The sequence below is a fragment of the Nomascus leucogenys genome, chromosome 19 (genome assembly GCF_006542625.1).
Source record: "Nomascus leucogenys isolate Asia chromosome 19, Asia_NLE_v1, whole genome shotgun sequence".
Lineage (NCBI taxonomy): Eukaryota > Metazoa > Chordata > Mammalia > Primates > Hylobatidae > Nomascus > Nomascus leucogenys.
Window position 1 is genome coordinate 41,713,624 of NC_044399.1, and position 13,754 is coordinate 41,727,377.

Consider the following 13,754-nt stretch of genomic DNA (forward strand, 5'->3'; position numbering starts at 1 on the left):
TCTTGCCCAGGCGCTACCCAAATGGGTAGAGCCAACAGTAGTCACCAGCCAGGCAGGAGGGGGTATCACTGATGAGTCGGGCTGATGCATTGTAATTAATGGTAATAAAAATAGATACCACATGAGAGAGAAGTGCCAAGCCAGGAATCTCTACGACAGGATAGAGTTTCTTTCAGGTAATGGAAAGAAGAAGAAAAAAAAGTCACTTCTAACAGGAAACCTGATCTACTCGTTGCCTACAGAGGATTTTTGTAAAGTGAGGAAATGCAACGGAAGACGGCAGTCCCAGAAAAATTGGAGTAACTCTACTTAGAAAACTTTCTTTCCTGCAGAAAGTGGTGGGTCTGGGCCAAGAACCATGGGTGATGCTATACGCAGTTAGACCTGGAATTTCTAAGGGCAGTGAGTTCAGTCTGTAGCTCCTCGGGCCCTGGGGAGACTCCAGCACCCAGGACTCCTGGTTGAAGGAAAGCGTCCACTCTCTGAGACTTCCCCTCCAAGGAAGAGGAGAGTAAGAGGGGGACTGGGAGAGAAGAGCGGGAGGAAAGAGGAGGAAGAGGGCCATTCTCCTATTGGCCTGGTCACTTCCCAGCTGTTGCTGTCAGTCAAACCCGATTGGCCATTCAGGCATCCATTCAAACATTTCCTGGGCACCCAGATGTTGCAGGGGAAACGTGTGATGGAGAAAAGCCAGCCTCTATCCCCCCAAGAATCCTGTGATCAGACCGTCTGGCAACCTAGTGCACCTCTGGGTTGTGTGTCTGTCTCCGAGGTCTCGCTCTTCGCAGACGCGCCCCGCTTTTCCAGCCCTCCGAGCCAGCGCACTGGCGGGTCAGTGCTGGGGTGAGGAGGGAGGAACCAGCGGGCCCTCTCCGCGTCCTCTCCCTCCTCTCCCTCCTGGGCTACAGGCCTGCGGGGAGCCGAGCGCGCAGCCCCTCCGGCCTGAACTCTAGGCCCGCCGCGTGGGGGCGCTGGCGTGCAGACCCAGCGGAGCTACGGGGCCCGAGACGCGCAGCCCCTCTAAAGCACCACTGCAAAAATAACTCCGCGGTGGAGCTCGGCGGCTCCTTGAACCCAAAGCCACCAGCCCGGCCCCTCGCCCCGTGGCCCTGCCCGCCGCGCCCGCGCCCCTCCGCACCCAGGCGAAGGGGCCCAGGAAGGGACTCCAGGACTAAGGCGGGACCGCGGGCGGGGACGCAGGGCCGGGGGTCGCAGGGAGGCTGCCAGCGCCCGGGCCTGGATACCCGCCCCAGATCCCGCCTGGTCCCGGCGCCACCCGGGCCGACTCGCCTCTTTGCCGACCTCCAGGCTGGCCCCGAGCCCCTGTGCTGGTTCTTTTCGTTTGAACAAGATCCCCCGTGAGCCCGCGGCCTCTAAACCGTTTGATCTTGTGGGCCCTCCAGGCTGCTGCGTGGGTCTCAAGGTAAAGGCCCGGAGGGCAGTGGGGTGGCGGTGACCCCGGGGACCCAGTTGCTCCAGCTCTCGGGGCCTGTGACTGCCCCAGCCACGTGCAGCGCGGGCGACGCCGCGGTTCGCGCGGTTCCAGGAGTGCGGCCGCCCGGAGCCCAGCGCCTCTCAACCTTGCCCGGGCTCGGAGCGTCGCGGGGCGCGTTCTCCGACACGGAGAATTCCTGTGAGCCGACTGGCCTCGCCCTGACCTGCCCCTCGTAGGACAACACGGAAAACCGCTGATGCAGGGTTCGCGAGTAGCTGGTTGCGTCCGCCGGGACCCGACAGACCCGACAGGTGCGAGGGGCAGGTGGGGAGGCACCGGAGCCTCAGCGCAGCCCCGTCCGGCACCACCTGCCCGCTTTCAACGAAACACGTCGCCCAGGCCCAGAGAACTCCGGGACTGGGGAACGCGCCCGGCCCATCTCGGCTGGGGCGCTCGGAGCTGGGAGAGGGCGGAGAGCCTCCATCCACCCAGGCCGGAGCATCCCAGAACCCGAGGTGCGGAGCAGCATGGAGCGCCCGAGGCGGGCGGCGCCAGGGCCGGAGTCTACCCAGGGGATTTCTGCCGCCTTCATAGGCTGGAAAAATAAAGATCAAAAACAAACCAAAAAAAAAAAAAAAACTCTGGTCCCCTGACTTGGCACCGGGCACCCGCCCCCTTCTCTTTTTCCCTCTGCCACAGACAAGGTTTCTGGTTTGCCCAGAACAAAGGCCTACCCATCCGCTGGCCTTGGAAATAGCCGGAGAGCAGCTCCTTCTTCCTAGATTACCCTATTCTTTCCGAAACGGCCCCATCCCAAAACCAGGGAAGCCCTCGGGAGGCCAGTGGGCTGACTTCTTCCTTTTCGCAGAAATGCACCCGGTGGGCGCGGTGTGCCAGCCCTGGGCTGCCCAATGGGCGCCGGACAGTACGTGCCTTCTGGCTCTGTCCTGATCGCTTCCCGCCCAACTCCAGGCACAAAGACCCCAAACTGTCCCTGACAATTCGTCTGGGACGAAGCTATTCCATCAGCCTGAGATCACTGGGGAGCACCCACCCACCCCTGCTGCTGCTTTCCAGAAAGTCTCATCCTCCCAGGGACTTCAGGGAAGCTTGAAGGTGAAAGGAGGCGTTTCACTAAAGCTCAAATTTCCATGGTTCTGAAAAGGTTTCTCCCCCTAGCCATGGAGTTTCTCCCGTTTGTGCTGGATAAAAAGCAAGTGCAAGCCTCTTGGGAATGGGTCTTTGGACAGGAAGGAGGACAGGGATTCCGGAGATTGGAGTGAGGTAGACCCAAAAGTTTCGGCACCCCGTAGGCCTCTCAGCAACTGCTCTGGGCACTGCAACTAGGGGGCTGAGATTGTCATTGGCTCAGGCTGGCTATTAAATCCTCATCCAGACACCTCCCAAGTATTCTGTTCTGTGGCAAAGACTATCGGGGAATGGGCCAGGCAGGGAAGGGGCTGAGGAGTGTGAGGAGACCCTCATTCAGCATGTAACCCAGCTACTGCTGCTACCAAGAGGTTCTGGCCCACACCTGCTGGAACCGGTTTCCTACATACATGGGGGAGGAGGAGAACGAGGGGCATATTGACACACACCCATACATCGGGTAATGGTGCTCCAGGTTTTCAGTGCTTCCTCTGTAATGACTTTTCGTATGGCACACACTATATTATCCACGGTGGCAGGCCCCATGTCTGTTCTGTTCTCTCTGTGCTGCTGAGTGTTGCCTGGAGGCTCCTGGCAGGTCTCACTCATGGGCTTAGGGCCCAGGGGCTGCAAAGAGGGCAGCACTTGGAGGAACAGTGAGTCTGAAGCTCCAGGAAAATCTGCTTTCACTGAACATAGGCGGGACCCAGTCCTGGGGGAAGTTTAATCTTAAAGCTCCATGGGTCAGAGGAGTGGCACATTCATGGTGAAGGCTGTGGCTGAGGTTGCAGAGATTGTATGCTTTTTCGAGGTTAGTGCTCTTAGACCCACCCCATCCCACAACCAGCAGGAACTTGAGAGATTACCCAGGCTTCAATCTAATAGTGGAAGAGAATGAAGAAGAGCGGACTGGGGACTGGCCCAGGGTCTCATACCAGGAAGTGACTGCCTGGTCTCACTCACCCACACCAGGCCAGGGTGCTCCTCTACAGCCCCAGCCTAAGCACGCTAAGATGTAAGATGGCCATTGCCAGGGCTGGGACCAGCCAGCCAGCTGAATCCTTATAACCACGTAGCTGAAGAAGAGGTGCTGAAAAGAGTACGTTGCACTTTTGTTGGAGGTCAGCAAAGTGGGCTTTGAACCTCATCATAGTCTGGGGTAAATTCTTCTCCATGTCTCCCAGGGTCCTTAGATCCAACTCTGGGGCAGCCCCTGTGCAGCAGTGCCTAGGACTCTGGATAGGGTGGCCTGGACACAGCAGGCCTCCTCCCAGCCCACAGATACAGACTCTAAAGATGCCACCTGGATTTCTGCAGAAAGCTGCCCCTTTCTGCACCCGCACTGGCTTGGGACCTACTTTGTCAGCCCTGTGGCCTCATTCAACACGCCAGGGTAGGCCCCTGGAAGCTAAAGTCTTAAGAGGAGTCCCAGGGTTCCACTCTCTCATGCCTACAACACTCCCAAAGGACTTCCGGAATGCTGGAGCAGAGGGAAAATTTTTGAAATCTTGCAGAGAAGGAAATAAACACAAAGGAATAAATATATGTCTTACCATAGATACCAAGTAAAGCCAAAAGTTGAACCCAGGGCTCTAGACTCCCATTCCGTGCTCCTAGCACAAACTCCCTAGAAAGCATAAAAGGGTGGGAAAGAAGAAACTGGCCTAGACTCAGGTTCCATAGCCCTAGGCTGGCTGAGGGCAGAGCCCAGGATTTGTGCTGGCTTGGGTCAGGCACTGAGAATGGCCCTGGGAGCTCCTGGCCTGCAGCAGCTGAGAGGGGAAGAGGAGGAAACTGAAGGAAGTGGAAAGGACATGTCCGGGAAGGAGCTAAGCCCCGGGCTTTTCAAAACGTAGAGCAAGAACACACCCACCCTTAGTTCTCCCACCTTTGTGCGAGCCCTTCTCCCACAGGACCAGCACCACATGTTTCCACTGGCGCCCTGACAAAGAAGCAAAAAACAGGACCCCCTTTTAAAGCACCTCATCCCGGAGCTCAGCGAGCCAGTTCCCAGGCTGGAGTGGCCAGGAGCCGAGCCGATCCCCAGCGGAGAAGCGGGAGGACAGGGAATCTTGCCTCCGTTCTCCTCCCTGACCACCCACCGCGGAAGCGCCACCACAGTCCTAGAGTCCCTGCCCTCGCCCCTCTCCCCCGCCCCGGTGAGCAAACTGCGGGTCTGCGGAAGTTCTGCGGAAGCTGCCGGCCGGAGTCAGCTTCCATAGAGGCCACACGGAACTGCCTGGCGCTCCTCGGGCTGTGGGACCCGTGGGGTTAAGTCTGAGTCCCCGCCCGGCGAGGAGCAGAGAGCGCAGAGTTGGGGCGGTACAGGCCGCCAGGCAGCCGGCGGGGCTAGGAGAGGGAGGAAAGGCGGGATCCTCCGGGAAGTCGATTCTCCGGCGTCCGCCTGCGGCCACTGCCAAATCTTCCCCACTTCTTTCGTCTACTCCCTCCCCTTTTCCCTCGAGGACCGCTGGGTCCAGAGTTTCTAGGATGGGGGTGGGGCGCTGTCAGCAGAAAAATCCAAGTCTTTGGGCGGCACCCGAGCACGTCCAAACTCTCCCATCCCACTGGCCTGCGCCGGGGTAGAATGTGCCCGGTGAACAGAAAGCCTGGGAGGGACGCGGCGACCTGGGGAGAAGGGGAACCCGGTAGGGCCTGGGCGAGGCTGCAGAGCCCGCTCCTAGCGAAAGCTGCCCAAACTTTCTTCCCCTGGAGGCTCCTTCCACCCCTCTCCCTCCCCTTCCTCCCGGACACCCCCTTAAACGGTCTCCGCCTTCCCTTCTCTCCTCTTCCCTCCCCACCTCGATCCACGCCTTTTCGTCTTCGCCCGCTCCCCCCGCTCTCCTGTCCTCCTCCTCCCTCCCTCTTTGGGCATCCGCCCCGTCAATCTCTGCCGCCGCCGGCCCCTCTCCGCCTCCCAGGCTCTCAGAGCGCCCCAGGCTCCAGTCAAGCCGCCCTCCGTTCTGCGCGGAGCGGGGCGATCTGTCAGCGGAGCCGGCCGGGGGGAGCCGCCCGGCCCGCCGAGGCTCGGGTTACCAGTGACTGACAGCGTCTCCATGGCGAATAATTTGACTCCGACTATTGTCTGGCGCTGGCAGGCCCCGGGTCAGATAACCGGACCAATCAGGGCGCGGGCCGCCGCGCCTCATGCCCGCTTAGAATAATATTATTAAAAAAGCTGAGAGCGAGCTAGACGGGAGGGAGAACGAGTGAGAAGCCAGCGAGGGAACGGCGGGCGGGCGCGGAGCATGCGGAGCGGCGCCCCGGGCGGCCCCCGGGCGTGGGCGAGGGCTTGGGCCAGGCGCGCGGGCCGCTGGGGTTCGGGGCTGCGCGGGACCCGCGGCCGGCGCGGGGACGTACGGCAGTGACTCGGGGCTCACCGGGGGCCAGCGCCGGGCCAGGGGGCCCGCCCCGCCCGCGTCTCGGCCCAGACGGCCCGGCGGGGAAGCTCCCATGCGGGACCGCGCGGCCCGGTGAGGGCGCGCGCGGGCGGGCGGGGACGCAGCCGGCACCATGTCCATGCTGCCCACCTTCGGCTTCACGCAGGAGCAAGTGGCGTGCGTGTGCGAGGTGCTGCAGCAGGGCGGCAACATCGAGCGGCTGGGCCGCTTCCTGTGGTCGCTGCCCGCCTGCGAGCACCTCCACAAGAATGAAAGCGTGCTCAAGGCCAAGGCCGTGGTGGCCTTCCACCGCGGCAACTTCCGCGAGCTCTACAAGATCCTGGAGAGCCACCAGTTCTCGCCGCACAACCACGCCAAGCTGCAGCAGCTGTGGCTCAAGGCACACTACATCGAGGCGGAGAAGCTGCGCGGCCGACCCCTGGGCGCCGTGGGCAAATACCGCGTGCGCCGCAAATTCCCGCTGCCGCGCTCCATCTGGGACGGCGAGGAGACCAGCTACTGCTTCAAGGAAAAGAGTCGCAGCGTGCTGCGCGAGTGGTACGCGCACAACCCCTACCCTTCACCCCGCGAGAAGCGCGAGCTGGCGGAGGCCACGGGCCTCACCACCACACAGGTCAGCAACTGGTTCAAGAACCGGCGGCAGCGCGACCGGGCGGCCGAGGCCAAGGAAAGGTACGAGTAAGTAGACCTTCTTCGGCGCCAGCTCACCGGGGCCCAAGGGAGGGGTTCGCAGGGCTTCTGCCCGTCCCCCGGAGAGGCCTAAACTGCGCCCCCAAGCCCGGCCACAGCCCAGCCTGACTCGGACGATGCTTAGGCCTTTCTATGCCGGAGACCCGGCGAGCAGGGATTTGTCTAAAGCGGGCAGAGCAATTCAGGAAGTTGTCAACTAACTACTCGGTCGCTAGAGGAAAAGGGTGGAGAAGCAGAGAGCTTCGGGGCAGCGCTGGACTGTGGGCCTGGATCCCCTGTGAGGCAGGCACAGTAGGTCTGGTCATCCTCAGGACAGAGGTGTTTGGGCCCAGATGAAAGGGGATTTGCAGATTTCTTGCTGGTGGTGCTTGCAGATTTCTTGCTGGTGGTGCTTCCCGGCATTTCCCCCCAGCCTTACTCAGCCCCAGGCCAAAGTGTGATGATGGGGTCGGGACTGGGACTGGAACTTCCCTAGTATGACCTGGATGGGGAAAAGCCCGGCCATGAATTTTCGTTGTCAGATGTGGGAGTTGAGAGCGGCTCCCTTATCTCCTTAGAAAGGATCCAGAGGTGAAAGGGAGGAAGTGTCAGTTCTGGGAGAGAAGAGACGCATGCCCTGTTTTCTGCCTTGCTAGAGATAGCCGCCCTTCCCTGGCACTCCAGGCCCTTGATGCCTCTCTCCTTGGGCCCTACCTCTGATGGGTAGGTCGGAATGTCTGCGGTGAGCTGAGAGCCACAGAGGGGCTGGGAGTTGAATGTCCTCAGGTAAACCAGGACTTCCTGAACCAGCCTAAAGGTTGATCATTAGGCCCTTGCCACTGCCTGCCCTATAACCCCTCAGGACCCCAAACCTGGAGAGAAACTTATTATGGGAACAGAATCCAGCCCGGGGTAAGAGCAAAACAGGACACCTGGGGTTGGTGATATGGGGTGTGTTCCACCGTGAGTTTGAATGATCAGGGTCAGAGGTGGGGGTGCTGAACCAGAAACATCTTAGGGGGAGTGCTGCAGGCTCAGATACTCCCAGGTATCTGAGACCCTGAGGTTGGAGTATCCACAGTGGTGAGGTCTCAGCTGCCAGCCCTGTGGAAAGTTCCCTCCCAGGAAAGCAGAAAGAAAAACCCTCTCGAAGCTGGTGACAAGAGATCCTACCCAGGATTTTAAATATCCAAATCTGGGGAGGAGCTGTCAGTCAAAGGCATAGAAGGAGGTGGGTTCTCTCTGCTGGGTCCCTCTCCACCCAAACCGGCATGTGATCAGACTCCTGAAAACCTGGGTTCTCAGACCAGGCCCCAGATGAGAGCTACAGATTCCCGGAGTGGCTGGTTACAATGGAAAAGCCTCGGCCTTCTCCCAGGGGCTGCTCTTTATCCCCCAAGCTTCTGGTCTCTCAAATGACGTTTTCACTGTACCACCACAGAAAGGGAGTCCTCCATCTCTGGACCCTTGTCTCTAGGCCCAGCAAGGAGAGCCCTCACAGGGCTGCCCATTTTGGAGCTACAGGGAAAGGACGCTTAGCCCCAGGAGCCTGTCTCCCAGCCAGGGGTCTCCCTCGGGCAGAAAAAGCAAAGGGAAATGAAGGCTTGTGAGAGGCCCTAAATCCCTTGACCTGGGATCCAGGGTTCCTTAACCTCCTAGCCCCACATCTACCCAGCAAACCTGGCTTGAGGAGCCTAGAGTGATCTGAAAATCCAGGCATCGTCTCTTCCTCCCTGCTGTCCCCACAACTTCAGGGAACCCTGTTCCCCTGCCCCTCTGTTCCTGAAAAGAAATATTGGAGAAGGGGGAAAGAGGAAATACAGAAAAGATATTGATGAAATTGAGAGCATGAGAGTTGGGGACGATAACGACAGAGGGGCAAGAGAAATTGGGTGTTGAGAGATGGAGAGAACGGGCAGAAAGGAGAACCCAGACCAGGTTGAGGAAATGGTAGAAACCAAAAACTCCCGCAGGCCACAAGCCCGGGATCTGTCTCCCGAGGCTGGTTGCTGGCTCTGACTGCGACTGAGATGGCGCTGGGTGGTCTCGATGTCCCTGCTGACCCCGCTGCTTTGCTCCCGCACTTGCAGGGAGAACAACGAGAACTCCAATTCTAACAGCCACAACCCGCTGAATGGCAGCGGCAAGTCGGTGTTAGGCAGCTCAGAGGACGAGAAGACTCCATCCGGGACGCCAGACCACTCATCATCCAGCCCCGCACTGCTGCTCAGCCCGCCGCCCCCTGGGCTGCCGTCCCTGCACAGCCTGGGCCACCCTCCGGGCCCCAGCGCAGTGCCAGTGCCGGTGCCAGGCGGAGGTGGAGCAGACCCACTGCAGCACCACCATGGCCTGCAGGACTCCATCCTCAACCCCATGTCAGCCAACCTCGTGGACCTGGGCTCCTAGAACCCGTTTGCCTTGACGAGTTTGCCTTTTGTGACTTGACACTGGGGACCTGAGAGTGGCGGTGTCCAGGGGCGCCCCGCCCCTGTGGCCCCACCAGGTACTGAAAGACCCGCAGGCTGAGCGGGTAGAACAGCCGGGTAGGGCAGATAGCTGTCTATGTTGGTTCTTGTTTGGGATTTATTTTCAACAAGTTACTTTTGGGATCCTTTTGGGGCTGGAGACTGGGTCTTGAACCACAGAAGGGAATAAATTATACACCATTGTCATTCTCTCCCTCTCTCTCTTCCTTTCTTTTCCCCTCCTCTCTTGCCTTGCCTTTTCCCCCTTTCCCTTCCTTCTCTTTTCTTTTTTCTGCTTTCTGTCTGTCTTTCTCCCTCTCCTTGTATTGCTTTCCCTTTTGTCTATTTTCTTCTGGATTTCTGGCTTGCCACCGTTCACTCTGTCCTTCTGTCTCTCCCTTTCTCACTCCCTCTCTGTTTCTCCTCTCTTCTCTCCTGCCAGTCTCTTGTACTCTGTGTCCTGGTCCCTCCATGTGTACCCCTGTCTTTCTCCTCCTGTCTGGTGGTCTATCTGCCCCTGCCTCAGGCCCTCACTTTACCGGAGTGGGGGGTGGGAGAGGGAAGAGGAGAGAAAAGACAGGGCCTTTGAACCTAGGCCTTCTCCTGAGGCCCTTTCCCTCGCCCCTGTGGGTCAGTGGGAGCTGCAGGTGTCAGCTTTTCGCCAAGTAACTTAAGTGAGAGAGAAAGGGCAGCGCCACAGAAGCCCCTAAACGTCGCCTCGTCGTCGTACGCCCCTCGTCCTTCTCTCTTGGCGAGGCCCCGCCACACCGCGCTCTTCCTGCCGGGACTGTGGCTACAGCGCTCCCGGCTGAGCGCGCCCCCCGAGCCGCCGGCTTGCCGTCTCCCTATAATGCCCTCATGTGAATGTTCTTCGGGAAATATTTCTGCTTTTATTTTATAATAAAATTAGAAATCATAAATATATAAATGGTTATATGCCACAAGGCCCGCGGGTCGGGAGTGCAGCAGTGTCTGATTTCCCTACCAAGACTCGACACCCCGGGTGGGCCGTTCTGGTTGGCGATGCTCTCTGGTGAGTCCCGAAAACAGCGAGACGCCTTCCCCTACACACGACGTGCGTCAGTCGCTAGGTGAAGGCATTGAAATTCCTGAAACACCCCCCTCCCTTTTCCTGGCTGGGAAAACTCCCTGCAGAAGCGAGGAGGGGCAGCCTGCTGTCCTCCCCACACCAGCGACGCTCAGAGCCCTTGCCAGCCTCTTTCTTCACCTCGAGGTCGAAGTGGAAGACGAGAGAGCTTGTGCCGAGGGCGGGTACGTACCTTCGGAAATGCCAAAGCTGGGGAAGAAATTGGGCCGCAGAAGTTTCCTGCCGCGCGTACTCCTTGGCGGTGATTGCAGTCTCCTAGACTGCGCTCGATGCGCTGCGCGGATTTGCCGGTCCCAGGCTCAGACCCCCAGATTTAAGCTCCAGACGCGCAGTCCCGGTGCTGCGTGTGGCAGTGGAGCAAAGGTCTTCGAGCTCGCAGACCTGCTTCTGTGGATTTGCAGTGAAACTGAAGGGTCAGGGAAGGAGGGAAATCGGACTCAGGGCGGCCGGGCCGGCGGCCGCCTCTGCTCTCCTGTTTCTGCCTTTCTCTCTCCCTCTCTGTTTCTCCCTTCTTCTCACCTGCCAGTCTTTTGTATTCTGTGTCCTGGTCCCTCCATCTGTACTCCTGTCCTTCTCCTGTCTGGTGGTCTATCTGCCCCTACCTCGGCCCTCGCTTTCCCGGAGTGAGGGGTGGGAGAGGGAAGAGGAGAGAAAAGACACGGGTCAGACCGAGCTGGCGGCTGCGGCTCCGCGCATGGGGCGCCTAGGTGCTTCGCTGGCTATCAATTAAACCTGCAGCGCCCCCTCCTCTCTGGAGTGCCAGCCCCCTCTTTAAACGACGCATCTGAACCAGCCCAGGCAGATCCGTAGCGGGCAGGACTCCGAGAGGAAGAATTTGAGGCTTTCCCTTCTCGGGTCGCAGTGGCGGTAGGTACTGACCGCGTCCCTCAGCGACCGGGGCACAGCGGCTGGGCGGAAGGGCGGAAGGAAGGGGATGAGGCGCTCGTGGCGCCCCGAGTTCCTGGAGCACTCTCTCTCGGGGCTTTTCCTTTCAGCGTTTTCTGGTAAAACCAGGATAAAATCAGAATACCCTTTCGCTTGGACTTTCTAAGCAGCAAGGATTCCTTCCTAGTTGAGATTGGAGCGGCTGCAGGCTGCTAGGCCAGCTAATTTGGCGCTGGAGCCTGCACCTGGCTCTTGGACCTGTGCAGGCCTGGAGGTCAAGGGGCTACCCGAGAGGCTAGGACTGCACGGAGTGGCTGCAGTCCTCTGCCTGGGGTCGCACCATGCGTCCCTCCACCTTTGCACCCCAAGAAGAATTCCAGTCAAGGCAGTTACTGCGGCCTCTCCTGGAAGCTCTGCTCTCAGGGACAGCTCAGGTCCTCCCGGGAAATGGTCTGTGTTTCTATGGCCTGTGTGGGCCCAACTTCTGCTGACGGACAGGGTGAATGGCAGGCTACTGCCTGAAGGTCCCAAAAGACTCAAGTGATGCCTGAAGCCACCTTGGGACAGCCTAGCCAGCCACACAGGACTTGGTGATGTCCGGTGAGGTACCAGAGCCCACTCTTCTATGTATTTACTTCTAGGGAGGAAAAAAACAGTAGCCTCTGTATCCTGTCTCGCCCCTGCCCGTCCCCCATTTTCCAGTCTCACACTCACAGGAAAACAGGCTCTATGCCAACTTTCACAAGGATGGGAACATATACATTTAACATTAATTAAATTCAAGTTTATTATGAGCCTGCTATGTGCCAGGCATGGTAGACAACACCAAATCCCCTCACCCTCTCACGCAGCCACCACGCAGGGAAACACACAGACTCTGTCACACACATGTTCACCCCTGCACACGTTAGCACATCAGACCCTCCGCCCATTTTCAGACACACAAACACATCCTCAGGGACTCTCCCGCACTGATATACATGGGAGATACCTGCACAAATGAACCCTTCCTCATGCCTGTGCCCACACAAACACATATACATCATGCTTCTCCACAGAAGCACACAAACCCACAGCCACACACTGGTGCCCTGGCTAAGCAACCAGTCCCTGCCCGTCAACCTGCTAGAACAAGACCCAGCCATGCAGCATGGATTGCTGGGAAGGCCTTGACACCTGGCTGCTTGATCCCAGAGAAAGAGATGGCCCCAGGGCCCAGGTGGCAGCTGCTGAGAGATGCACCCCAGGCACTCTCTCAGCCAGCCCAGGTGGGATCTCAGGAGTTTGCCTGGAGTTTTCACCTGCCGGTAGGGATCAGGGTGCCAGACCCAGGCTTTACTCTGGAAAATGAATCCCAGCAGAGGGGCACTACTTGTTGCAACTCCCCTCTTTTCCTCCCTCTTGGAAAGCTAACCACGAAAATATTTAAATAAATAAATTTTAAAAAAATATTTAAACGGAGAGGCGGGTACTACGTGGAAATTCTGAAAATAAATTTGGAAGCTACTCACCCACTGCATAAATCAATACAAGCTGGTCCTCAGTTCCTCACCTGGGAAAACCAAGCTGCTGTCCTGACCTGTGAGTAACGTTCACACAGATGTTACTTGGTTGATTACAGCCACTCCCTGTTGGCGTCCCCACTGAATAGGATTCCCAGTGGCTTGTCACCTCTCTGCCACCCTCCACCCCCCTCACCCTGTAGCAGTCGCGGAAGTCACCAGTTTTGCTCCAGCCACCTAAAGTGACCAAGTGACTGGAAGTGCCCAATCTTCTTTTCTGTTCCCCGAAAGCGTTTGCTACAAGACACCCTTCATTTGTTCCCAACGAGGTCCCATGACCATGGGGCCCTTTAGGGTGAAACCCCATGAAGAAATAAAATCCAGCCCTAGGGGCAGCTGGCTAGACCAGAGACAGGAAATCTGCTTGGGGTCATTAAAGCCCCGGGCTACAGAGGGCAGAGGAGAGTATGCGGAGCTCGCAGTGTGTCCCTGTCAGTCTCCTCCCCATCCCCACCCCCACCCCGGCGCCCTGCTGACCCTCTCCAGGACTCAAATCCCTACCCCAAATGGTATCTTGAGGGAGTGGTGCCTGCCTGGGGAGCTGGTGATGACATCGCATTGCACCAGGAAAAGTTAAACAGAGCCAGGGAGATCTGGTGAGAGAACAGGGTCTACTCAATTCTTGGTCATCTTTAGTCATTGTAGGAAATACAGTTTTGGCCAATGAAAAAGGCAGGACCGGCATCCCGGGAATTTGGCCTCCACAACCCCCTAGGGCCCATCTTCCACCGAAATCCGCCAGGGCGCTGGGACAGAAGTAAATGTTTTTGTGAGGGATAGTTGAAGAAAAACCGAAGAGGAGAGGACTTTTGACTGGGCCCCTTCCTTTTTCATCGTGTCCCTATCCTAGCACTAAGACTTCAGTCGTCTGGGCCCTCAAAGTTGCCTAGGAAAGGCTGGAGGGGCAGGGCGACCCAGTGGCTGTGTACTGGAAGATGTGAGCTGACCTGAGAGAAAACGCGTGCACCGCGAGAGGGTGAAAAAATGCCCCGATGAGCGCCGAGGGGGCGGACGTGCACCTCGGGCGGGTAGCGGCCCTTTAGTACACAGGTGTAAGGGTGAGCCCAGAAGCCCAGGAGC

General features: G+C 58.4%; 1 protein-coding gene across 1 annotated transcript; it reads left to right on the forward strand.

Annotated features, from left to right (window-relative positions):
• The first annotated feature begins 5,755 nt into the window (after positions 1–5,755).
• Positions 5,756–10,041, forward strand: SIX2 (SIX homeobox 2). The gene is made up of 2 exons (XM_003262803.4): positions 5,756–6,657; positions 8,745–10,041. The coding sequence occupies exons 1-2, from the start codon at positions 6,098–6,100 to the stop codon at positions 9,058–9,060; spliced, it is 876 nt and encodes a 291-aa protein (XP_003262851.1). The 5' UTR covers positions 5,756–6,097; the 3' UTR covers positions 9,061–10,041.
• The last annotated feature ends 3,713 nt before the right edge of the window (positions 10,042–13,754 follow it).